General features: G+C 54.6%; 5 protein-coding genes across 5 annotated transcripts; 3 read left to right on the top strand and 2 right to left on the bottom strand.

Annotated features, from left to right (window-relative positions):
* Positions 1-307: 307 nt before the first annotated feature.
* On the top strand, positions 308-1378 carry CTAM01_03064 (uncharacterized protein; the record flags this gene model as incomplete). Its single annotated transcript, XM_060519102.1, has 3 exons — positions 308-668; positions 717-833; positions 1212-1378. The coding sequence occupies 3 exons, from the start codon at positions 308-310 to the stop codon at positions 1376-1378; spliced, it is 645 nt and encodes a 214-aa protein (XP_060386101.1).
* A 423-nt stretch (positions 1379-1801) lies between these two features.
* CTAM01_03063 (uncharacterized protein) lies at positions 1802-3457 on the top strand (the record flags this gene model as incomplete). Its single annotated transcript, XM_060519101.1, has 2 exons — positions 1802-1819; positions 1877-3457. 2 exons carry the CDS (start codon positions 1802-1804, stop codon positions 3455-3457), a joined length of 1599 nt encoding a protein of 532 aa, XP_060386100.1.
* A 1034-nt stretch (positions 3458-4491) lies between these two features.
* CTAM01_03062 (Spc97/Spc98 family protein) lies at positions 4492-6869 on the top strand (the record flags this gene model as incomplete). The annotated part of the gene is made up of 2 exons (XM_060519100.1): positions 4492-5118; positions 5169-6869. 2 exons carry the CDS (start codon positions 4492-4494, stop codon positions 6867-6869), a joined length of 2328 nt encoding a protein of 775 aa, XP_060386099.1.
* A 1647-nt stretch (positions 6870-8516) lies between these two features.
* CTAM01_03061 (uncharacterized protein) lies at positions 8517-9941 on the bottom strand (the record flags this gene model as incomplete). The annotated part of the gene is made up of 1 exon (XM_060519099.1): positions 8517-9941. The coding sequence occupies one exon, from the start codon at positions 9939-9941 to the stop codon at positions 8517-8519; it is 1425 nt and encodes a 474-aa protein (XP_060386098.1).
* A 10772-nt stretch (positions 9942-20713) lies between these two features.
* CTAM01_03060 (SH3 domain-containing protein) lies at positions 20714-24387 on the bottom strand (the record flags this gene model as incomplete). Its single annotated transcript, XM_060519098.1, has 3 exons — positions 20714-22380; positions 22437-22511; positions 22563-24387. Coding segments are annotated over 3 exons (3567 nt in total), but the record flags the coding sequence as incomplete, so codon positions are not given.
* Positions 24388-24731: the final 344 nt, after the last annotated feature.

The following is a 24731-nucleotide window of genomic DNA, read 5'->3' as shown; positions in this document are numbered from 1 at the left end:
ACGTTTTCTCTCACAACATCTGTCGTCATTGCCGTCTCCTATCATGACGCTTCCTGTCATAACATCTCACGACATGATGTCTTCTACCAAGACGTCTACACTGGCTTTTCTCATGTCATCGGCCCATGTGTCGTGACGAAGTCATTGTACTCTATTCGGCTTGTCCAAGGTCATTGCCAAAGCTATCCGTCATGACTTCGACCCACGAGCCTGTCTTTCACCAGATGACCGACTGATCACTTCATCTCAACAACTTCCTTGTCAAGAGTCTGAACACGAAGATTTGTCATCTATGGGACGCTGTAGGATGACTATCCTTACTGGCTGTCGTGGTGTCGGTCCCTCCCGGACTGTCTCCAGAGAGCCTGCCAACATCAGGATCATCGTCGAATGCCCCTGGCCAGACTGGACTTCGGGACGAGAAGCCGTCTCTTCATCCGTGCTCTTGAAGTCCAAGTCTGAGGATGGCTATCTGCAAGCTGGCAAACTAAGACAGTGGTATGGCTTCCTTACCTTTGCTCTTGATTACCTGAATACACAGCTAACGTCTTCTGCAGGTTCTGTCCCTCTCAGATTGTGTCTGTTTTCCAGTATGGCTCAGTTCATGTTGGGTGAAGCTGTTCTTCGTAGCTGGTGCTGGTGGTTCGGGTCACATGCTCTACGGGTAGGTCAAGTTCTTGAGTCTCTCTGTTCGACACAGCTGACATAAATTTGAGGCTCTGGAAGTCTTGGCCAATCAGGTGACGCATACTGCTGGACCTGTGTCGAAGGTGTTGATGCCGCCACTGTCTCCTTCACCATGGGTTGCTTCTCTTTGACTATTCGTCATTGCAGTACAATCAACCATGAGCAGGTGGGGCGCGCCAGAAAGCACATGGGGGTGTGTCAGTGCGTGTGACAGCCGCTGGAAGGAGCATCAAAAGGTGGTCAGAGCTTCCCAAGTCGCTGGTTCCCTCTGCCAAGTCTTGCACCTCCTCCTCCAAGCACCTGGAACCCCGCCATGCCCGCCTCTTTTGCAGCATCCAAGGTGGCTGTGCAAGCAATCGACACTTCAACCCCTCTCACTGAACAATCAAACTTCAAGTGACGAATCCACTGAAGAGAGAATGGATGGGGGGCGAAAAAGGGGTCCGTCACTTGTCGTCGAGTTTCCCATCAAACAAGGTGTCGTTGGGTGCAAGGGCTGGGAACACCTTGAACGTCAACAGTGGCCAATGACGTCGCTCGCCGCCCAGAGGCCTCTCGGGCACGCACCAGCGCCATCACCAAGCTAAAGCACGGCGCACCACCACCAACAGCTGCTTTAAGCGCCATGCAAGCTGTTTCGACGCACCCACAATCCAACCATATTCGCCCTCACTACACCCCTGGTCCTTGAATAGACAGAACCCGGCTCGTCGTCACAAAGTCTTAGAGCACCATCCGAAGTGCCACTCACCTTTACCGTTCCTTGCGATTCCTGCTGAGAGGTTTCCTGCTGGCGAATAGCTATTGCAGTTCCCCTACACAGTCGTCACTTTGTCTGATCGCTGGCGTCCACCTAGTGTACCAACCAGACCTTTTATCCTCCGGACCGCAACTCGCTTCAACAACTTCCCGAGCAGACGCTCTCTCCCACTTGCAAACCGAGCCCCTTAGACTTTCTGGACCCCGCGGTCTCTCACCAAAGTTCTCCACGACATTTACGCGCCAGTCGCATCTCGAGACACCACCACCCAAGAGCAACCACCTTGTACGAGGCCTGACCTGACGTAACCAAGACCTCAACTTTCTGCGCCTGTTTTGCGCACCCATCTTCATCATGGCTTCGGGACACAACGTATGCCCTCCAAGACGGAAACAATATGGCGACCGCCCTCACTGACCTTGAGACCAGGACCCCAAGCTTCTGTACGCCATCAATGGCGTCCAAGCCTTCCATATCTCCAATGGCAAGGAGGAGTCGCTCACACCCGCCGGGCCCCAGACCTTGTCGCTGTTGATGGTACCGACTTCTTCGCCCTTCACCGACGCAGACTCCCCCGCCGAAGACTTCTACCTGCACCTCCATCTACCTCCCGAGCTCGATCTTCCTCTTCCTGCGACAACACAGATCTACCACCAGCCGCCAACTAGCTACCTGATTCCAAGATGGGATCTGGGCCCAGACAGTGGCGCTTTCACACGTATCGAGTTCCCAGACACTGGTAGCCGGAAAGGACTGCAGGAGGACGTCGACACCTTCGAAACGATCCTTGCGCAATGCACTGCATTCCTCGAGCGAGCCCCGCCGCCAAAGACCTCATCCAAATCGGCCAAAGCCGCCGCCACAGCCTCCGCATACCCCTATGATGACCCCGTCACCGATCGTCCCTCTGCCAAGTCCAGAGCTGCCGCCGCCGATGGCCTCCCCGCCTACAACCCGGCCGACTACCAGCCCGGACAGGGCTATGCCCCGGGAGCCCACAGCTCCCAGCACAATGGCGGCCGGATTGTCCTGATCGACGAAGAAGACGGAAGCGTCATTGGGGAGCTGACTGAGAACTACCAAGTTGTAGAGGAGCTGGGCGTCAAGCCTGGAACAAAAGGTAAGTTTGGCGGCACCTCGGCCGAGCTTGACTCACATGGCATGCTAGATCCGGTGGAGATTACACTCCCTGCCGACAACAGCCAAGCCATTACTGTTCAGCCCGTGTCGCAGGAGTACCGCGAGATGATTATGCACCCATCGTACAAGAAGTCGTTCTTGGTGTCGAATGCTTCAAAAGCGTCTCGACTCATTGTGACATCGTCGGACTTGATCACAAAGGGTTTGCAGTCCTCGGCCGACAACTTTACAAAGAAGACGAAGGCGACGACCGAACCCGTGACGTTCACTCCTGCCGCGCACGACCGTGTACGACGCATCAACCAGTTTTCCACCAAGGCGGCTGGTCTGTCGGCGACCACGGTTGGAGCGGTGGGCAAAGTTGCCCAAAACCTGGGCGCCACCCTGGCTAGAAAGAAGGATGGCAGTGGAAGAGGATACGATAAGGATGGCAACCCAATTGAGGGTTACAAGCCTGGCCTGCTGAACAGGAGCTTGATGGCGTTCAACACTGTTGCGGACGGCATCGATCAAGCAGGACGTAATCTGTTGACTGGCACCTCTTCCAGCGTGTCACAGATGGTGGAGCACCGTTGGGGTGCTGAAGCTGGCCAAGTATCCAGGAACATTGGCGGCGGCTTCAAGAACGTTGGGTTGGTGTACATTGATGTGACTGGTGTATCCCGCAGAGCAATCTTGAAGAGCGTAGCAAAGGGTATGGTCGTCGGTAAGGTAAAGGGTGGTGGACAGATCATCGTCGGAGGCGGCGATGGCGGAGCAGTGGGTTATCTGGAAGACCAGAAAACTCGCAAAGACGACCAGAGCGATACGGCCAGCATGTACACGGCGTATGAGGGCAATGGCAAGCAGCCAGCTGGCAAGAGGCCGTGAGTGTGTATTGGAGGATAATTGTTCTGAGTGAAATAGATGGGACCCTTGGACGTTTAAGAGGTACTGAGTTCAGTGTGAAAGACTTGGAACGAAGAGGGATGGATGGTGGGCCACTATGCAGTTTTGTCCAGGCAGTGCGTATTCAATACGAGTAAACGAAACCTAGGTAGCCCAATCAAAGAAACCACAAGCCACTACCCCTTAGAGTCCGCTGGCCGCATTTGTAAGGCTAGAGAATTCACAATGTAGGTGAAGAGTGTTCGTTCGGGATAAGCCTTGGACGGGTAAGACGGAGTACACATCCAGGTGTCGGTGTGCCGGAAGCCGTCGGCGATTACCTAATCTTGGACGAATGGTCACGTGGATCCGCAAACGCCTTGCCGGGTCTGATTGTCTCAGTGTAGCCACTTTAGCCCGTCCGGTCGCGTCAGATCGCGCTTTCCTCCCGGCGCCCACTTCCATCAATGCGACTACTGTGATATTGGAAGGGATCAGGCCCTCAGCATGGAGCCTTCTTGACACCGGGGTGCTGTTCTGTTGTGGCTCGCGCTCTCCTGTTCCCGTTCGAGAGAAAGACAGAGAGATTGGATATCCTTTGGGGTTCGTGCCACGATGCCTTAGTTCTATGCAGCCCAAACACATCAGGTAATTTATCCATTTGCCAACCATCCGTCACCTGTTGTTGCAACGCAGCCCAACTCTCCCCGTCTTTTGCTTCCTCCCGCCAACCTGCCCCGCCATCCCGCCAAATCCTGGACGACATCCACCCGGCGGTTTTCCTCTCCGCCGTATGACCAACCTCCACTCACCGAGAAACGAGTAAATGTGTCGCTTCGAGCTACTAGGCGCTTTCATCTTGCTTCTCCGTGACTTTGGCGAAAAGTCAAGGTCCAAGAAGCCGCCGCAACCACGCGAAATGTGCCACATCCTCCTCCTCCGTCCCCTTCTTTGAACCCATGATCGAATCCCTGTCTATAACCTAATCCCCGACTAACACCTCGATTCTCTCCCCTCACTAGAAGCAAACAGCCGGCATGCTCCACGAAGTCCTCCTCGCCCTCTCTGGGCACCCCTCCCCTCTCCTCCGAACCGACAACACAGATCCCAATGCGCTATCAACGGCAATCTCACCACCGGAGCGCGAACTCCTAGCCACCGCCGCCCACCTGAGCGACCTCCATGTCAAACTGCAGAGCTACACCGCCCCCATCGCCGCCGAGCACCCATCTACGATATGCCGCGCCACCGCCACCGCGATACAGTCCGTCCACCTAGCCGCTTTCCAGCGCAAGGTCCTCGATGTCGAGGAGACGATACTGCGCAAGGACTCGAGTCTTGTCGGCGCCTACAACATTGTGCCATTGACCGCCGTTGTGGGGGAGTTTTCCGAGTGGACGAGACGTATGGAATGGTTGTGGGAGATCGTGCAGTTTATGCTGAAGAAGCAGCAAGGGCAAACGTGTCGCGGGGCACAGCTGATTGACAGGCTGAGGAGTGAGCTGCAGAGCGGCTATGTCGATATTGAGAGGACGGCTATGAGTCTCGTATCCGTGGCAGAGACGGCCTGGCTGAAGCAGGTTTCTGCTTGGATCCTCTACGGACGATTGCCGACCTTTGGAGGGGACGACTTTTTTGTGCAAAAGTCGGAGGGAGGTGACCAGGTATGTCATCGGCAATGGGTCACTGTGAGGTTCATGACTGACCGCGACAGGAATACATCTCGGTGCCGGCTTTCCTACCCAACTTTGTAACCCTACCAACGGCATCGTCAATGCTCTTCATCGGCAGGTCGCTCAACCACGTCCGTGTCAAGGGCAGTGTTGAATCTGGCTTACAAGGCCTCGATCACCTGTCTTCGCAACTAAAAGAGCTATCCGCTTTATCCTACCCTCTCCACACAGCGAGCTTCTCGCGCGCCATTACCTCGATTCGCCTCACACTCTCACGGACGATCTTGCTCAAGCTCCTGCCTCTCGCCAAAGTTGTTGAGGCACTGCAGGTTTTGCGAGAGTTCTTCCTTCTTGGCCGCGGCGAATTTGCCATGGCTCTGACGCAGCAGGCTGACGAGAAGCTTCGGAGCAGGTGGAAGAGATCCGACAATCTCGCGTATGAGAAGCGAGAAGGCCTCGGCACCTTTGCCGTTAAGGAGGGCGAGGTCGCCGCCGTGCTGGCCAAGACATGGGCTGCCATGGGCTTGATGCAGGGACAGCACGCGGACGAAGACGAGGGGTTGGAGATTGCGAGGGAGCTTCTGCGGTTGACTCTCACAAAGTCCAAGCCGGCAGTGCCTCTCAAGCTCGAAGCAAGCGTATCACGGCCCACGACGAAAACTCTGGCCACGACCCCTTTCCGCAACCTCCTTTTATCAGTCCCTGTCGTCTTGACGATGCAGATTCCCTCGCCCATGGACATGTTCCTTACCCCTTCCGACTTACAGATCTATTCCACCATCAACTCATACCTTCTCTCTATTCGCCGAGCACATATTCGTCTCACTGAGCTGTGGAAGATCACATCCCTGCGCCGGCATCATCCGGCACCCCCAGGACCACCCGCCGGAAGCACTCGAGCGGGGCGCTCTAAGGTGATACTGCTGCGTCAGCGCTATACGCAGCGGTCCAATGCCTTGCGCAGCGCCTGGGTGACATGCAGCTCTGCTATATTCTTTCTCTCCGAGACGGAGGCATACTTACAGACGGAAGTAGTGGCTGGCCTATGGGACGGCTTTCACGACTGGCTGACTCCCAAGGCAGAGACGGACGGCACTGAAACGGGGCCTCAGGGTGTATCAACCAAGGCAGCATCTAAACCTTCGACAGTAGTCGAGGCAGAAGATGAGGACGACGACGACATATGGCTAGCTCAGAGCACGCCAACAACAAAGTCATTCAAGCGAGCAGAACCAACCACGACCACAACTCATGACCCCCAGAGTCTCGCTACGGCCCACAGGGCCTACCTCCGCGCCCTCTCCACCCGCCTCCTCCTTACCTTTCCCACCTACACGGACCCGCTGTACAGCCTCCTCACGCACACGGATCACCTCGTCGCACTGACGCAGCGTCTCCACGCCGTCTGGACCTCGATGGACCTCGAAGCGGACGCGGGCGTCGTCGACGCTTTTGTGGACCTCGAGATTGAGGAAAAGGAGGTCCGCGCCGCGATCCGCGACGTGGAGAAGCATGTCAAGGACGGGATCCGGGACGTGATTGCTGCGTTGCGGAGCCTGGAGGCGGACCCGGCGGCGTTTGCGGACGAGGAGGAGGGCGGCGAGGAAGGGGTTCTTAGAGAGGAAGGGGAGTATGTGCCGCGGAGGGTCGGCGGCGTGGAGAGGTTGCTGATGAAGCTTGATTTGGCGGGGTGGTTTGGGGAGAGGAAGGATGATCTCGGCTTCGTATTTAGTGAGTACTGAACGCGGCGGATGGACATTGGCGGAAAGAGCGAGCGTTTGCAACACGCGCACCTATACACACGACACATGTGGAATGGACAAAGCCTGTTGCCACCCCCGCAAAGGGCAGATGCTGGGTAGAGGGTTCCTCGAAACACCCCCGATTCTGATAATGATCACGGAACAGAGCGGAGAAAGATAGTACGACGATGGAAAGGGACACATTCCGTCATAAATCCGAATCTTGAAATCGCCCCAGAAATCCGGGGAACACAAAGACCGTTCAGGGCACTCCGGGTGACCGTCTGCAAAATTACGATGGTGGTGGTGGTGAGATGTCGCTTCCTCTGCTCGGTTAGACAAGCGAGGAAGCTCTTCCACGATACTCCGTACGCCTTCCTTTCTTCCACCTTCCGCTGTCAAGGTGGGAAAGGCAGAGAACGTGCTTTGTGCAGCGGTGGTGGGGTGATTTTCGGCCGGCCGGGACCCAGCGAAGTAGTGTAAACGGCATAGTGAAGTTTGGCATTTTGTTACCGGCGGGACGGACCGGGGGAACGTCATGGGTCACGCCAGAGCGGAGCTGGTGTCGCCAGGTCGGTGTCGTTTGTGGGGGGGGGGGGGGGGGGGGTTGGGGGGGGGGGGGGGCGTGGTCGAAATCCGCGGGGGGGGGGGGGGGGGGGGGGGGGGGGCGGGGGGGGGGGGGGGGGGGGGTGGGGGGGGGTGGGGGGGGGGGGGGGGGGGGGGGGGGGGGGGGGGACGTTCTCGGCTGGGCTTGGCGTCGTACCGAAATCTCACGATGGGGAGTGGAGTTGTGTGGTGTGACATTGACGATGGGTAACCCGTTCCACTCGCGGCGGAAAAGCTTCAGTATTCTTGTCCGTCGTGTAATCGAGCTTGTGTGAGCGTGTGTTCTTCCTTCTCTCATTTTTTTTTTCTTCAGAGCATCGAGCATTAGCAGTGGGCGTTGAAAATGTTCCATGGTCATGTTGGTGTCTTCGGTCACGCACAATGAGGTAGGTAGTTTGAGCAAAATCAGAATCGAGGCAATGATGCATCTTTGTGCCTTCATTCATATTTACGAAATACCTAGTCCAGAAAGGAAGAGGTTTCGAAGGTAGTCGTTTCGATTCGTACAGGGCTTGCTTGCTTGCTTTCGCAATTCATCCAATTCATCCATTCCGTCCCAGCTCTTGGGGGGGTTTCCAGTCCAGCGCCTGTTTGATGCATCTTCCATGGAAGGAAAAAAGTAAGAAATTACATACAGAGAGATTGATGCACACGTTCCAAAGAGAAGAAAAAGAAGAAAAAAGAAGAAGAAAAAAAGGGGGAGTCCAAAACGCCATTCCACTCCATGCTGTGAGCGGGAGGAATTGTCCCCATGGTACCGTGTCCTGCCCATCATATCCACATTGCTGTCATTGTGTGTTGTTTCCTGTTCTGTTATGTATGTGCTGCGTATGATCCGCTGCTTGTGTTTTGCTCCCTTCTTGGAGTCTGTGTAAGTCGATCTCAAGTCGATTTGGATCTTCCATCCGAAAATGTGCTTGTTTTTGGTTCTTTTTTGTCCCCCGCAAGAGATGAGAAATCCGTAACAAAGTGATAAGTTTTGGTTTCCAATGATGAAAGAAAAAAAGAGTTGATCAGAAAGTGACGCCTCCTGCATTCATCTCAATAAGTCGAAATCGGACGTTGTCGCAATGGACTTGAAGCTTGATCAGAGGGGCGGCGCTGGAAAAGGTGTTGCATAAAGGCCTTGGGGCCAACATGCTCTACGTCAACAGACCGGGAGGTCATGGGCACCGGGATGCGGGTAAACTTCTTCGTTTGCCAGCGGGTCTTGATGCAGTCGTCAACAAGGGCCATGAGGCCGGTGGCGATAATCACATCGGCGACGTCGGTGACGGCGTCAAGGACGCTGCGATCGCTGATCCACATGTGGCAAGGGGGCACCCAGCCACCGGCACTTTCATCCTCAATAACCTGGTTGGGCGAACGTGTCTCGGGGACAATATGCGCAACGGCATCGCGGGCGTCGTTGTTGCCGTCCTTGACGAGGTGGAAAGAGACGACACCGAGGTTCTTGTCAGTGACACGCTTCCACTGGTACTTGTGACCCCACCAGTCAAACTCGTAGCGCTTGTTGTTGGCACCGCCGCGGCGTGACACGTCGACGCGCGCATAATTGGAGAACTCGAGCTTCATGGTGTTGCTGGGAACCGGTCGAGCTTTGGATTTCGCTTCAAATGAGGCTGAACGCTTGAAACTTGCCGCGTCGTCGCCAAAAGTGCGCATAGACGAAGAGCTGGACTGTGGGCGCTGCGAAGCTCCGTCCTTGCCCTTGCCTCCGAAGATTGAGCCGCCCGAGTTGGTGCGCGACAGAGGAGGTCTCCTCATGGAGAGGGTCTTGATGGCGCTTGAGACGGATCGCTGGAGGGTTGGTCGCTCTTGGTTGGTTTCCTCAACGTACTTGCGTTTGGAGTTGCAGACTTCACGGCCGGAGTCGCGGCAGTAACGTCGAAGCGAGAACTCACGCTTGCTGAGGTCGTACATGCGCAGGTGGAAGAGCTGAATGTTGAAGGGCCGGCGACCGGGGGCGACGGTGTCTACTCTGAGATTCATGTTGCCGTCCGGGGTAAATTCGTCGTGGCAGATAGTCAACCTGTTCATGGATGGGAACAGTTTGCCAAAGTCCTGGGGTGTGGATGGCCGTACATCAGTGTCGATGATATCACGGTAGTAGGTGGGCAAAGGCGGGATGTCGCGGTGCTTGTCGAAGTTGTCGAGTTCGGCTTCCCGTTGAAGCTCAAGCTCATCTTCGTCGTCCGAAGCCAAACTTGAGTCGAAAGTGTCGACGGAAGATCTCAAACAGTTACTAGTAGAAGGGGATATGTCTTCCTCGTAGACAGGCGGGATCTTGTTAGAGACGGTTCTAGCTTCTCTGACTGATGACGCTTCGGTGCTCGCGTAGTAAGAAGTGGGTGTTGTGCTCTGTGATTCATACGTCTCGTATGAGTCGCAAGATTCGCTACTCCTGCGAAAGTCTCGGCTACTTGTCGAGCTCTTGGAGCTGTTTTTCCGATATGAATGTGACATGGCGATATGTAATTGTGTGTTGTGCTGGGTGAGCCGGAGGGGAGACTCGAGGTTGAGAGAGGAGTGTTGTTGAAGTTATACAATGTAGGAGAGCTGTGTCTGTATACCAGGATTGCTAAGGGAGGGAGCAAGGCTTCATATAATCCAAATGGAACAAGGCCTCTGAGCAAGTGAGCTGGCAGATTGGGCTCCAGAGATTGGGGGAAGAGGGCGTGAAGTATTGTGCAGGTTGGTGAAGGATTGGGCAATAACGTGTGTTTGACGTGAAGCCAGGGTGTTGGTTTCCGATGAGGACCTGAGGCGATGGGGCCGGTTGGATAAAGCAGGGGGTGTATGATTCCGAGGCGGTTGGGGATGGAAAGGAGTTGAGATGTGAGAGTGATTATAAAGTGAGTATGATCAAGAGTTCGTGGATATGATACAAGTGCAAGAATATAGCCATCAGGCAGGAGGGCAGTTCGATGAGAGCAATAAAAAAAGTGCAGGGACGGAAAGAGTAATACGTGATGCTGGGGGTCGGGGCGCGACGGGTGGGAGGTGGTTTGCTTCTTAACGGAGGGTGGGCAGCTCTGGCGCGGACGGGCAGGGAAGACGTAGGACGGGGATCGGAGATGGCAGAGGCAGCGACGGCAGAGACGGGGAAAGTCGTCCAGCTCGGGATACTTTGGTACCTGAGGTACGTAGTGAGGTATACAGAGTACCTACAGAAGGACCCCAGGCGGTACGACACCACACGACTGGGATTGGAACAACCGGCCCTGCACTGCTACCTTCCCTTGGGTACAACTCAGAAGTACTTGCCATCCCCCCTGCTTGACCCAAGATGCCTTACGGTGCCCACTACCAGCTGCTTGCTGTATGGTCTTCTCCCTCAGAACCCCAAAAGATTGGACAAGACGGGATGGATGGGTTGGAGAGGGAGGAGGAGCGACAGGGTTTTCCGTATGGCTGGCGAGAGGCCAGGCCACCGCCAGAGGCGTGAGTCGCCCAAATGGACGGACGGTCTGCCTCTTGGGGAATGTGGATGCGTGAACGAAGGCGACGATGAGTTACAAGTCATCGACAAGTCATTCTGTGCCTCATCCTTGAGCGAGTTGGCGTGAAGGAGGACTCGGAACAGTAAAGTAGTGACATAGCGACAAGTACACAGACCCGTACTCTGTCATGTACCATGTTATCTTGCTATTTCCTTATTCCCTCCCCATTTTTGGCGACAACGAGACACGAAGGCACTGCATGTGTGGGGGGAAAAGATGGGAGGAAGTCTCGCTCGGCTTGGCTTTGCAATGCAGACAAGTCACCCGGCCGAGCGAGGGAAAAGAATCACCGGGAAGGAGCCAGCGGTCTCTCGGCCTTCTCAGTCCTCCTTCCTAAGTAATAAGGTGTCCGTAAGGTAAGGTATGGAAGATGGAAGGTACGCATACCTTGGGCAAGAAACGGGGAAAGCAGGAACGGTGGCCCGCCGTGGGATGTTCCCTGCCCTATACGGTACGAATTGCTTGTGACCTCTTGCCTTTTGATTCTGGCCTGGCCGAAGGAACTTTTAGGGGAGCAACAATGTCCCACGAATAAGGCGCCGTGTCGCATTTGCAAATTTCTCGCTGTCACCATTTTTGCGACTCCAACACTGAAGATTTCAAAGACACCCGACAGCGAATACGTCTCGCAGCATTGCTCGAAAGGGAGCCAGGGTGGCACGACAGGTCTCGCGGTTTTAGCTTCCGGTGGCATGTTTCCTAGAGACCTTGACCCTGTCTGTCTGCCCGCCAACTTCTACGCCGTACGCAGTAAGGGTCGGAGCCCACAGTCGCACCCAGATTCTTCACTTCAAGGATAGAGGGACCGAGGGAGTCTTGGGGAGTGTCCCGCTGGGACGGTCGGAATGGAGACCTGCTTTGGAGCTTATTCCTGGCATCGTTCCCGCTGGAGACGCAGGCAGGCCACAAGGCAGGTCGGGAACATTCGGTTTGCGGCTTGCCCATCAATTTTGATCGGAAAGCCCCCCAAAACTCTGTTTGTAAGCTAACGATTCCAGCCCGACGACCGCCACGTACAACCCGCGTCCCCCCATGCTCACTACTACGAATACAGTCACTTGTTCTTAAACCAGCTGGCGCCTCTCGTGGCTGAGTGAAAGTCACAGTCATCGCTATCGAAACTCACGGCTGGAAACAGGCACGCCGCACACAGGCTGGCTTGGGTCCCAAAGTCAAGGCGGTCTATGGGATGGTCTCCAGGTCCAGGCCACTGGATATCCCAGCAGTGACCGAGAAGATTCACTCCTGCCTGCGTGCCTGCTTGGCCTGGCTCTCACGGAGCTGGTCTCTTTTCTCAGCGGCCAATGACCCAATACCTCGTGGGCCGCCTGCTGTGGCTTGGGCGGCGACTAAAGCCTGAATGAACGTGTCGTGTCATCAGGAGGGAGGGACCTATCCGAATAATCCTGACGCCCGTGTCATTGCCATTTCCAGTCATCGTTGTGCTTCCTCGCGCGGCTGATGGGAAAACATGATACCTGATGACCTAATTAATACATACAACAGGAAGAATACGAAAGAAGAGGTTACTCGCCCAAAAAGAATGCAAAATGACCAAATCATCTTGCGAGGATCGTCCGTCCACCAGGGAGAATTTCCTCCTGCTGGCTTTTTCTTTTCTGCCCATCTGATTGATCCGTTGCTTCAACGATCGGCACTCGTCGCCCTTCCCGGATCGCTTCCCGTTTTCTTGGTCACTGTCTAGACTTGTCGACTCGCAGCCAAGGCAGCGCAGCTTACCCCCTCCTTGCCTCCCTGGATCTCTTGTCCCTCCAGCTTGGAAATGATCCCCTGCCAACTTCCCGACGAGACTTCGACCTGCATCTAGAACGTCCTCTTTTCCCTCACCTGCCACCCTTCTCTCCGTCATATCCTTCTCATTCGCTGGCAACCCCGTTATCTCTGTGTACGCAGTAATACACCAAACTCCACGCCGCACCACTCACTGGATCTCCAGATAGTTACTAGGTGATGTGCCACCTACCACCGTCGGCTTTGACTCCGTCTCACGCAATGAATTCATCGCGGCGCAACGTTCGACTTGCCCCTCTGCCCCGCCGCCCAATCCACGACGGCCTCCCGTCGTCACATCCGCGATGCTACCCTCAAGCGCCCCATACCACTCCATCAACACGTGTAGACTAAAGGCCTTCTAGAAATTCCCGTCGATAGCCACTGCACTGCATAGCCGTAACCCGCGTCAGCCAGTCCAGCCCAGCTCAGGTATCCAACATGCTGATCACAGAGGGAACGGATGACACATCGTGCGCAACACCAGACCCTGCTCTGTACCCCACGGTTCACAGGCAACGCTTACTGCGCGCACACAGCCCTCAGACTGGCCCGCCCTTGGAGACCTGAGTTTGTATGTAGTGTACGGATAGACTGTGGCTGCTGCCATGGCGTCTGACAAAAGTCAATCTATCCGACTTTAGTTCTGCGTCGTCTCCATTTCGATACGGAGCACGAGGCACGCCGCAGTCCCAGAGAGTCAGGGACCGTCTTGGATGAACCCCACCAGCTTTGTTGGCCGCCTGGTCTCTTGCGCTTAATTTAGCTCCTCCATCGTCAGCCACAACCAGCCGCCATCGTTACGCCGTCTTTCCCCACGATGCTGCCGCTTCACACACACCGCAACCTCGTCCTCAGCTGGCCTGGGACGACGATGGCGGTGGGATCTTTGGGAGCTTCTAGAGCTGCCTGCATCGTGCAATGAAGACACGCCGATGGCTCCTGCGTAACACTTCAGGATTGCGAAACGGTCACCTTCGACACCGACTGCCCTTTCGCTTACAGCGGCCGCGGCGTTGAGGACCGCATTCCATCTCAAAAGCCCTGTTCGATGCTCCAATAACAACATCGTGACGAATCATCCACCGCCTCTTCATGTTTCGAGCGTCCTCGCTGATGCCCAACGGCCGAGTTAGCCCCACGATTTGGCCAGAGTCGAGGCTGCATGCCGCGCTTGATTCATTGGAGTAGGCGGTCACGATCAAAGCCCCAGAGCCCTCTCTCGCTTCGCTGTCTTCTGGATACCAGGCTCAAGTTCCTGCAGTTCCGACTCGGCAGGCATTCTTGGTATCTGGGACCTGGTAGAATTGTGCATGCTGCCTAGTTTGCATCTTTGCCTGGGGCACAAATACTTTCGAATCCCTATTTACTCGGCATGCATCTTATCTAGAGACCAATGGCAGCTCTGGCGCTGGTTTGCATCGATTTGCAAATGCCACAAGGCGGCCTTGAGGCTATACGGTTGCAGTTATCAGTACTCACGGCCTTGCGATGGAAATCCCATAATCCTCGATTCATTGCGCGGCTTGACAGCTCAGTATGACGAAGTCAATTATCCCAAAGCAGAATGCAGAGTATCCAGCTCCTGCAACCCCATCTGCAGGCGTTTGAGACACGCTTGTCTTACGAACTTGCAGCAGAATGACCGAACCTGCGTCTGCGCAGAGACCGTTTCTGCCAAATTCATTTGTTCCTTCGCTTATGCGGGTTGCTGTCATCTTGGCTTCGGACCACCGCCGTGTGTCAGACGATGATTCGCTGGATCTACTGCTTCACCACTCCCGAGAATCGGCCCTGCTCACGACAGATCTTGAGCACCCAACACGTGCTATCTCATTGCTGCTCTGGGTCTTCTCTGTCAGGTCTCTTCGACATACTCTACTCCGTAGGACGGTGCAAAGCCCCACCCCTATCAACTGCTGCTGTGTTTTCAGGGTCTATTGTCGGCCCAACGCGCACTTCACCGTGCTACGGTGCAGGGCGAACAATCAGGCATCCAGGTTCCATCTCGTTCATAGGACAGGCGACCAGATGGTATCGAATCCGACGCCATGGGGACTGTTGGTCTACCACATAATTCTCGTGCTTAATCGACCTCATCCTGCGGCCCAGATCATGCGGCGCCTCATACCCTTAAAGCCAGATTGCAAGGATTCTATCAGTGTCTGCATATGACTTCTCAACGTGTCATGGGCGGTATAACCTTTGGGTAACTATCAATCAGTAGTTACTGCCGATCAGTGCGGGAGCGACACTTCTTCTAACTTTCTTGTACGCGTTCCTTGATCGGCGTTCCTCTCGGGCCACTATCCGGCGCTTGGCCGTCGGCAGACCTTACCAGGAATGGCAGATTATACGGAACATCTCCTTGACGTAAGGATGGATCATCATTGGCGTTCAGCGTCTCGGTTGACTCTGTCGGACTGGCCCCCAGCATCTACAGAGTACTGGATGACTCCCTCGCTACGGTACGGATGTGCGCCTACGTGCCGCTTTTCGGTCCTGACTCTCGGGTCTAGAAGATACACTCCAGCAGGATACATACAGCATGTCGTAGTGTGAGTATGGAACGGATTGGGTGACCTCATCACCCGTTGAGCCTAAGGAGGGCAACCTGCATCCGATATGCAAAGGACCGAAGTCGGGGTTGTCATCCAGCATCTACGGCTGTATGGTGGCTGCTTTTTGCCATTGACGCAATGATGCCTTGCAAGCGCCATTTGTCTCCTGGAACTACGTACTACAGCAGCAGCAACTCGAATTCTCCTCAGTCGCCCGCCTTGGCAGTGTTTGCCAACGATCGTCAATGTTCTGTCGCCGTAATGGTACGTTGACTGCGTGGTCTCACTGAAGTCTTGACGGATAGTTGGGCATAGGAAGGACATGCGTATATCGCCATGCGGCGATGTACGCACTCTTCTCACCTACCCCGTGTATGAGGAAAGTCAGTCCTCGACCAGACATATCTTTGAGCTTAAAGACACTCATTTATCCGCACGCGCGCCTATGAGCTGCCATTGCAGCGCTTATTGCCAATGTCGATCATGCCAGATCAAAGGCAAGATATCTCGCGGTATTGCTGGTGTTGCCACTCTCCAGGCTGGGATATACGCTGTCTAGCGACGGCAAATGCGTGTCTGATCCCCCCGGAAAGAAAGTTCTCATCAATATACCACAGTCTAGAAATTAGACAACTGCAACAGGCGAATCTCGACTTATTCCTAGCCTCCCCAAACCTTGCTTGTCACATCAATTTTTGGGTCGGGCTTCAACGATGTTTCATTTGCTGTACGGGTGTATACCGCGCTATTCCCTGTGTTAAGACGACCTAGAAGCGCGAATAGAAAGTCTATCCGCGTTGAGTACCACGTCGGCACAACCACATCCCAAAACGGCGTTGACTGATTTGTCCCGGCCCTAGTCTTGCTGATCCGGATGCAACGGTCTGTGTTTTCAGACGATGTTCTAGGCCTCGCTATTCCCTTGGTGCCTTCCTGTCTCTGGACCATTGCGACTACGGCAGCCCTGGATATTGGCCCTATGAGAGACGGAATCGAGCATTGGGTTTCCATAGGCAGCATTGTGACCAGCCACTGAGGGATCGATAAATTCCCCCGTATAGTGATTGGGCTCTCGACGGGCTCATGTGATCCATTTCCCGCCATCTTGCGGCGTCCACACACGTGGTGGAGAGAAAGCCTTCTTCCCCCGCACTCGCTGCACGGCGGGCGTCGTGCAACCCCGACCCCGTTACCGGCAGTGGAGGGGGTTTTGACACCGCAGCGACCGGCCGGCGGCTCGTCTCTCTTGACACGCTCGGCCTATGGAAGCTGCCGATCATCATCCCAGTGCAGTGGGATGCTAGGCGAGAGCCGCGCCGGCAACGGAGCTTTGCCTGGTGCAGATGTTGCATCACACCATATCGAAAGCTGCATGTGTCTTGTTCTGGGGCGATGATCGGGTCCGGGGTAGGTGGACCTTTTCTTCGGGAACTAAGGAGTTGAGAAGGGGTGTTTCCGTCTGTCAAGCTTTACTCGAAATTATATTCTTACACAGAATGGCATGTTGGGGAGGAGCTAGGAGCTGGAATATGATTGATTGCAGAGTCAAGTACCTTTAATCAGGAGACTCAGCCCGGCTAAACATGGTACATGTATGGAGAAGACGAGCCTTCTCTCCCCAAACTTATCTTCCAGCATCCATGTAGGTCTCCTACTCCGGGCTTAGACGGACGAGGTGGGAAACACTTTTTCATTTATCCTTGCAGAAGCCAATCATCCAAAAATGAGAGAATTCTTTTCTTTTGCCATCATCAGCACATCATCCCATCATCCAACCTTCTCTGCGAAAAAGCTCCGGCCTTGGTGACAAGTCTAGAGCCGAACCGGACCTAGCCGAGCCCTCCCTCCCTCCCTTTTTCAATTCTTTCCCTTGGCTACCGGTATACTAGAAAAAGCCAACGACGAGTTGACGGAAATCCCGCATGTCCAGCCGGTTGGAGAGACGGGTGAGATGCGCTGCCACCGTCATTGGGCGTTTCCTTAGTGCGGGATGAGGATTGGGGGTGATTTGGGGGGGGGGGGGGGGCGGAGGGGGGTGGGGGGGGGGGGGGGGGGGGGGGGGTGGTGGGGAGGGGGGGGGGGGGTGGGGGGGGGGGGGGGGGGGGGGGGGGGGGGGGGGGGGGGGGGGGGGGGGGGGGGGAGGGGAGGGGGGGGGGGGGGGGGGGAACGGAGTTGGTCTGGATAAAAGGCTAGGTAGTAGGAGGGGGGAGAGGATGCGCAAGTGGACGTGTTTGACAGGCCACCATCTCACCACTCTAGGGGATTCTTTCAGTCTACCTTGGGTATGGTGTTGGTGGTTGGTGATTGGTTCTAGTGACTCCGATACCCTGGGAAGGAGGGCGAGTGCCTTGAGCATCCCTTTTCTCTGCGGCTCTTTGCGCCTGAAGGTAGAGAAGTGAGGGGCTTGTGAATTTTGGGGGAGGTGATTGATGGTTGATGGAGAAGCGCCTTCTTCCGTGAGCTAGTGGTGATTGTGAGATGAGTTATGTTGGATGTTCAAGCCTCTAGATTAGGGACTCGTTCGATGAATAAGCGGGATGCGTTGTTTGTTGTTGAGTTTATTAAGGAACGGCAAGGGAGCTTTGTGCTGATCTTGGTTTGGTTCTAGGTTGATGGCATCGTTACCAGGGGAGGTCTTTCCTAACCTTACTCCCTGTGTGTCTGCTCCAGTGTCAAAGTATATTTCGAATAGAGCATGACCTTGTAACCGTCAGACAGAACTCTTCTATGGGTTTGTGAAGTTTGTTGTCAATACTAGCTGGCCTAGGCAGTATACAAAGGTATTTACTTCACTCAGTATATAAACAAGATCTCGTTTGTAACAACTGTTCCTTTCTTGATAGCGCCTCTCGGTAGAAATTCTATCCTAAGTCTTAGATGTTTCTTTGTGACCTGTTCTATTTGATCTTGAAGGGCTCTTTGAGCAGTTAGGAGTGATTTGGTTGAGAACCGCCTCAAGAGATGTATCAAACCTTGCTTTGACTCTGACCGGTCTTATAAAACAAACAGTAGTGTCTCTGCGTATGCCCAAGTTGTAGAGGATGGCTTCAATTTCCATGTTGAGCTTTTCCTCTGATAACCTCAATCTAGATAAACCCCTTATAACCCCCTTTGGAAATACCGCAAGTTAATTTGAGTGGGACTATTCTGGAAAGATACCCAAGTGTAGTCTTTCTGTTCGAGACGTGCGGACGTATTACAAGACGGCGCCGTTCTCACGTTCAGTACTCTTCCACAACAACGATCCGAGTGAATGAGCTCCTCTCAGGCTGATTCCCTCACCGGCTTCATAGATGCCTCAGCCTACTGCCGCATGTGTTACAGGGTATATAAAGCGGCTTGCGTTTCCCACGTTCAGTCCTTCTTCCTTCACGACGACCTGGAGGCAGCTCGCCGCAAGGGGCCACGTCAGCCGTGACAGGTCATACAATCATAGTACGAGTCTGAACTGCAAGATAAACAGGACACGCCTACTGTCTGAAGTCCTTTAGACATTTGTGAGTATTGGAGATTACGTTCTTTGCTCACGCAGCACCTTGCTCGGTCGTATTCGTGATAAGATAGGTAGGCAGACTGGGCGGAAGCTGAAAGATCTCCTCGTTCGAAAAAGACTACTGCTTAGGGTGTGGCTTACATGCAGACAAGCTACTAAAGACTCTAAGCACTCTTGCATGAAGATTAAAGAACCTATCTTATAATAGCGTCTACTTTACTTCGATGCTCAGCTTCATGTAGGAATTTGCCACACTCCACTAGCTCTATATATATTTATCAATAAATCATTTAGAGTAGCTAAGTAAAAGGAGAGAGGATAGGATTACCATCATAAAAAAAAACTAAGGAATCGGTAAGAACACATAGTTTTAGTAGAGTTCTTTCTCTTATGTCTATGAGCATTCATCTTATCCTCTGACGCACGTATCTTAGGGCGAATACGAGACGTTGTAAGAGTACTTAGTATCATAGGCCAATTTGTAACGAGGGGATTTCGTTCTTTAGATGACCCTAGTTGCTTAGGGGGCGTGCCAGGAGTGTCACTTAACATACGGCGCCAGCTTGGAAATCCCGACCATAACGTTGAGTCGGGAATGAGAAAGGATATAAATAAAAAAACGGCCTTGGGGACCTTTGCATCAGTGAGTTTAGTATTCGTAATACATGTGCACTTATTGCGTGGCATGGAGTTTTAATCATAAAGCCGTGTAGAGCTAACCGAGAACCGCCCGAGCAACTAGCAAAGACAAAACCAAAAGACAAGTAGCAAACACAATTGAGATCTAGAGGAGCTTCTAAGAAGCTAAAGTTCAAAGATGTACTATACTGTTCAGACGTAGTGCATGGGCATAGCGCGTCATAGGCGTCCTTGTAGCCCGTCTTGACCCAGGTACACTTTTGAAATTCTTAATGGCTGAACTTCACGTTCAGGCACTTAATCTCTTGTGACTATTCACTCCTTACGAAAATGTGAACATGAATGATGAGGATAGTATTAGAAGAACTTACAAGATGAATAGAAATAGAAAAGAGACATTGTGCTCTAGCCTAAAGGACAAAATACGTCAAACGAGGTAGTGGGAGATTTCTTGGGGGGATTTGGAAGGGCAATCAAGCCTGCCCTACTTTACCTTCTTCTGTTTCTTTTGTTTACCTTGGTATTTAAAGGACGTAGTATCACTAGGTAGGTCATGAATGCCCACTTCAACCAGAGGTCCAGCCTGAATGCCAAACTCTCTTCTTTGCTCCTGCAAGAACGATACAGTAAATCCCCTTCTGCGCTGAACTAGAAGAGAAAGACCGTCTTCGCTTTCCAGCGTAGTGATCCTCAATGGAAGACAAGGCTTACGTCTCATTTCTCACAAAAGAACGCAGACTGCGAAGAACATCACAGATAACGGGGGGCCCACGCTCACACCCGCCGCACTGGCTCCTTCGAGTTGGGTCGGGGACAGGTAAGAAGACTGATATGGGCCAGATTTGAGTAAAACAATGTAAAGCAGAGACCCACCGAGCGAAAGAACAGAAGACGCAAGTATATCAACATCCTCACATACCCGGACCAAGGATCACACTCACAGCGGCGTCAATCAAACTACAAGAGTCGACATAATAGAATCAATGCGTTGCTACTAGGTTCCTAAAGCAAACTATGCTGCGGGAGGGGCGTGTAGCCAATGAATAACACGAGGACGAGCGAGATGAAGAAAGATCACAGTCTATCTCCCATCCTCTCCTTGAACGCGCAATAGATGCATCAGACCGATCCGTCGTAACCGTGGACTCCCAGTCGGTGTCTTCGTCGTAGAGGCGAGTAGTCCCTCTTCAGCGAGCCGACCGTCGTCCGTCTTCGTAGCGTCGGCTGCCGTGGGGGCTCCCAGCACATCTCCTAAGACGGGCTGTTCCATCCCACCCAGCTCCGGGGCATCACCCGCCAGATTTTAACCTCACCACTACGCAAGTCGTCCAGCTTGAAGCTTTCAACCTTGTTCTTCTTGCTTTCGCGGCCCTGTTCCCAGGCGCGAACCTTCTTTTTTGTGCCATCCCATTCCGATACAACCGCCACGTGGTCAGGCTTGCCGACCTCCATTGAATACTTGGCATGCATGGGGCCGTGTTTGCCCTGGAACCGAGCGTTCCGAATGGAAATGATATCTCCAGGTCGGATCTGGTCATTTTGTTGTGTGGAGGCATTGGCCATGTTGGAGTAAACGAGCGAGCCATAAGCTCTGGTTCCAATTGGCGCCAGAGCATCATTGAAAGGCTTCAAGAGTTCATGAATAAGGCCTTGCGGCGTTCCGTCGCCAACAATCGTTTCCTTCTTGGAGACGACCGCTTCAGAGATTGGTCGTCCAAATCGTTCATACGATTGCTCGAGCTCATCCTGTCGCAAGGCTCTTGGAGGCGGATCATGCCGTTGATCCAGCTGAACATCGGCAGCGTTATTCTGATCGTACTCCACGGTGATGATCGTCTGCGAGTAATCTTGGAAGAGCACATAAATGGTGCGTGTGACAATCGAGCCTGATGTCGAGTCGTCCGTCTCATAATACAAGTCCTTTCTACCCTGGAAAACGGGAGGTACCGTCTTGTCCTGACGCCACCAACCACTTTGCTTGGCCAAATCGACGTTGTTAGCGATGAAGCCTGATTCTGTGGACATGGACGGTCGGTGCGCATCCATAGAACGTCGCTGAGACATGGAGGCTCGTGACACATCCAGTGATTGGCGAGACCGGCCAGCGGGAGGGGCGGGAGGCGGGGCTCTCGTGTGAGACGGCGATGGCAACGGCGGAGCATCATCCTGGAAGTATCCCTCCTCTTCAATCTTTGGGGTACGCTGAGAGTACGGTAGCTTTTGGGTGGAGTAGTTATAGGGGTCGTACTCGTCATCGTCCCTTGCTGGCGGAGGGGGAGGAGGAGCTGTTCGCGGTACATCCACAGAGCGGCGCTTATCAGCCGTCGGCACCGGTGGCGGAGCAGCTCTAGGCGGCGGGCCAGTCGGGATAGGTGGCGGCATGGTCGGTGGTAGGGCTGGGGATGTGGGTGATCTGACTGGCGTGTTGTCGTCGAGACTGGAGTCCCTGGCGTGAGATTTGAGTGCGTCTTTGTGGGGAACCGACGACGCAATGTCAGTATCGTAATCTCCCTCATACTCTGTAGCCTCGTCCTCATCGTCACCCTGTTGAGGAGGTCTGATCGGTGGTGATATGGGTGATGCGACGTGCATATCCTGCGTCGACTGACGGCTCAGACTACCGCCTGGAGGTGGTGGGGGAGGCGGTCGCGATTGTGCTGTAGGGATAGGAGGAGCAGCTCCAGGGATAGGAGGCGGAATTCTGCTCATCCGCTTGCCCGAGGAGCTGGTGGGAGATGTTGGTGAGAATTCGGAGCCGGGAATGGGAGGTGGCGAGCGTGCGGCGGTTGCAACTGGCGGCAGTGGCGGGGGTGCTCGCGCTTCTTCGGCCTTGGGAGTGTCTAGGACACCTCCTGATAGCTCATCGTCGGATACTGAGCCATCACTGGGAGATTTGAGCCCAGAGGTAGCGGGTCGAGCTGGAGTACTATGAGCCATTGTCTTGAAGCGAACTAACACGGGGTCAAGGACTTACAATCGCTGGGAACGGGCGGCGCCGCGGGCCGGGATCCTGGAACAGGAGGAGCTCCTGCGGGCTCACGGGCAGGGACTTTCGCAAAATTAGCAAATGCAACTAAGACAACAACCGTCTTTTACTCACGACTGGGAGGTGGGCTCGTAATTGGCTCGTCTCTGTCATCGTCGACTTCAATTGTTCGTGGAGGCGGAGGTGGCGCTCTAGGGGATGTTGGCGGCTCAGGCTCAGTAGCCTCTTCTTGACGTTTGGGTGCGCTCAGCCCTGGCAATGCCATCATGCCCGGTACGGCGACACGGCTTGTAGGCGATGTCTCCTCTTCGTGCTCCTCCGTCGGCGATGCCTCCACTGGCTTCTCGATTGTCTTCTTCTTCTTGGGTATAGCTGGAGCAGCCATTGGAATCCCAAACATGCCGTGCATTCCCATGCCGCCGCTCATTTTCGCCATCCTGGCTCTGAGCTCCTCCTTCCTGCGAACCTCGGGGTCAATATCGTCCTCCTCTTCTTCCTCATCTCCGCCCTGCTCATCGGCTGCGTCCTCCTCTTTTCTTGCTTCGATAGGAGAAGCGACTTGGGGCCGCAGGACAGGCCGTGGAGCCGCGTCACTATCGTCGCGTTCGGTGAGATCCTCAGGGCCTTCGGTAGTGTCGCCAGCCCCAGACATGTCCGCTTCATTGCCGTCATGGTAGCTCTCGGCAGCAGGGCCCTTGGAAGGCTTGCGGCGGGGCGCGGGCGGCACACGAGCTGAATCTATCGAGCTCCGGCCTGCTACCTCCTCCGTATCGCCCTCAGGTGCAGGGGCAGGAGCAGCGCCGGCATCCTCAGAAGCCTCCTGGCTGTCGGTGCGCTTCTTAGGTGGTGGTCGTGCAGCCTTCTTTTTGGCAGCGGCCTCGGCGTTACGCTGTGCTTGTTCCTGTTGTTGTCTCTGAAGAAGAGCAATGCGCTCCTTCAAGGTGGTCGGCTTCGGCGCATCCTCACCATCTTCGCCAGAGGGACCAGGAGCCATGCCGGCCTTCTCAGCGTTCTCCTGGGCCTCTGCCTCTCTTTCCAGAATTTCCGGGTCCTCGTCTCTTCGGTAGACCTTTGCAACCGGTGCCTGCGTAGGCGGGGGAACATATGCATTGCGGCTAGGAGGAGGAGCCACAAACGGCTTCTTGATGTGATAGGAACCTTGGGCTAGCCCGCTCGGCTTAAAGGGCGTAATAGGAGCGGCCGAGGCTTTGTTGAATGCAGCAATGCGATCCTTGAAGGCATTGCTGGACGGCTTGGGCGGCGGGCCGGGCTTTGATGAAGCAGGCGCTGCCTTGGCGATGGGAGGCGACGTAGCTGCGGGGGACTCAGTTCTGGGAGCCGGAGCTACCGGGGTCGGTTCGGGGATTGGCTCAGGTGCCTTTACAGGCTCGGGCTCGGGAGCTGCGGGTGCTTCGGGCGAGGCAGGCACGGCAGCGGCCGGGGATGGCGTAGGTTTCTCGACCTCGGCATGAGCTTCTTGGGTGGGTTGAGGCTCGGATTGAGGAACTGGGGCGGGCGCCTCCGAGATGGGGGACGTGACCTCGGCCTCTTTCTTGGTTCGAGTTCTCGTTGGGCGAGGCGGGGCCTGGGGCTCGAATTTCTCGACAAAATTGCGAGGAAAGATTCCTTCGTGCTTGGCGCCAGAGTCGTCGACATACTCGCCAGTATACCAATCAGCATCCTCCTCGTCGGTCACGGTGATGATGACGCCGGCGGGGAACTGAAGGTCATCCTCGTGGGGCGAGGAGTATTCGAACAGGGCCTTGACCCTGAAAGGGGCGGTCGACATGGCCGGCAATGATCGGGATAGTCCGTCGATATCGTCGATATCGTCGTTGTCGTCGGTTTGGCTTGTTGTCGGTGTGTTTGTGGGATGCGAACACCTAGACGGTCGAAAGAGGAGTTGGGTGCCGCAGGTCAGAGCGAGCGACGCTGGAGCTCTATGGTGTGGGGCAACGGAATCGGAACGTCGTCAGCAGCTTGGACCTTGCGTGGGCTGTTGGTTGCAGCAGCAGTAGCAGCAGTAAGGTACGCAGTAATAGTAGCTACGACTAGAAGCGAAAAGACACGAAAGGTCAGATTCGGGGCGGTAGCTACATCAACAACGGAATGCGATGTGCGAAGTAAGAGCCCGTGAGGGTGGAAAAACAAATGACAAAGGTGGATGATGACGGTGTGTGAGGTTGAGCGGGTTGCGTTGCGACTGCGCTGGCGATTTCTCAAACTCAGCGAGGGGGGACTTGGGGAGGAAGGGGGGGCGGGCAGTCGGAGAAGGAGGCTGTG

The sequence above is a fragment of the Colletotrichum tamarilloi genome (genome assembly GCF_030869305.1).
Source record: "Colletotrichum tamarilloi strain Tom-12 chromosome Unknown Scaffold_7.1, whole genome shotgun sequence".
Lineage (NCBI taxonomy): Eukaryota > Fungi > Ascomycota > Sordariomycetes > Glomerellales > Glomerellaceae > Colletotrichum > Colletotrichum tamarilloi.
The sequence above is the reverse complement of the archived record's forward strand: the minus strand, read 5'-3'. Positions and strand labels throughout refer to the sequence as shown.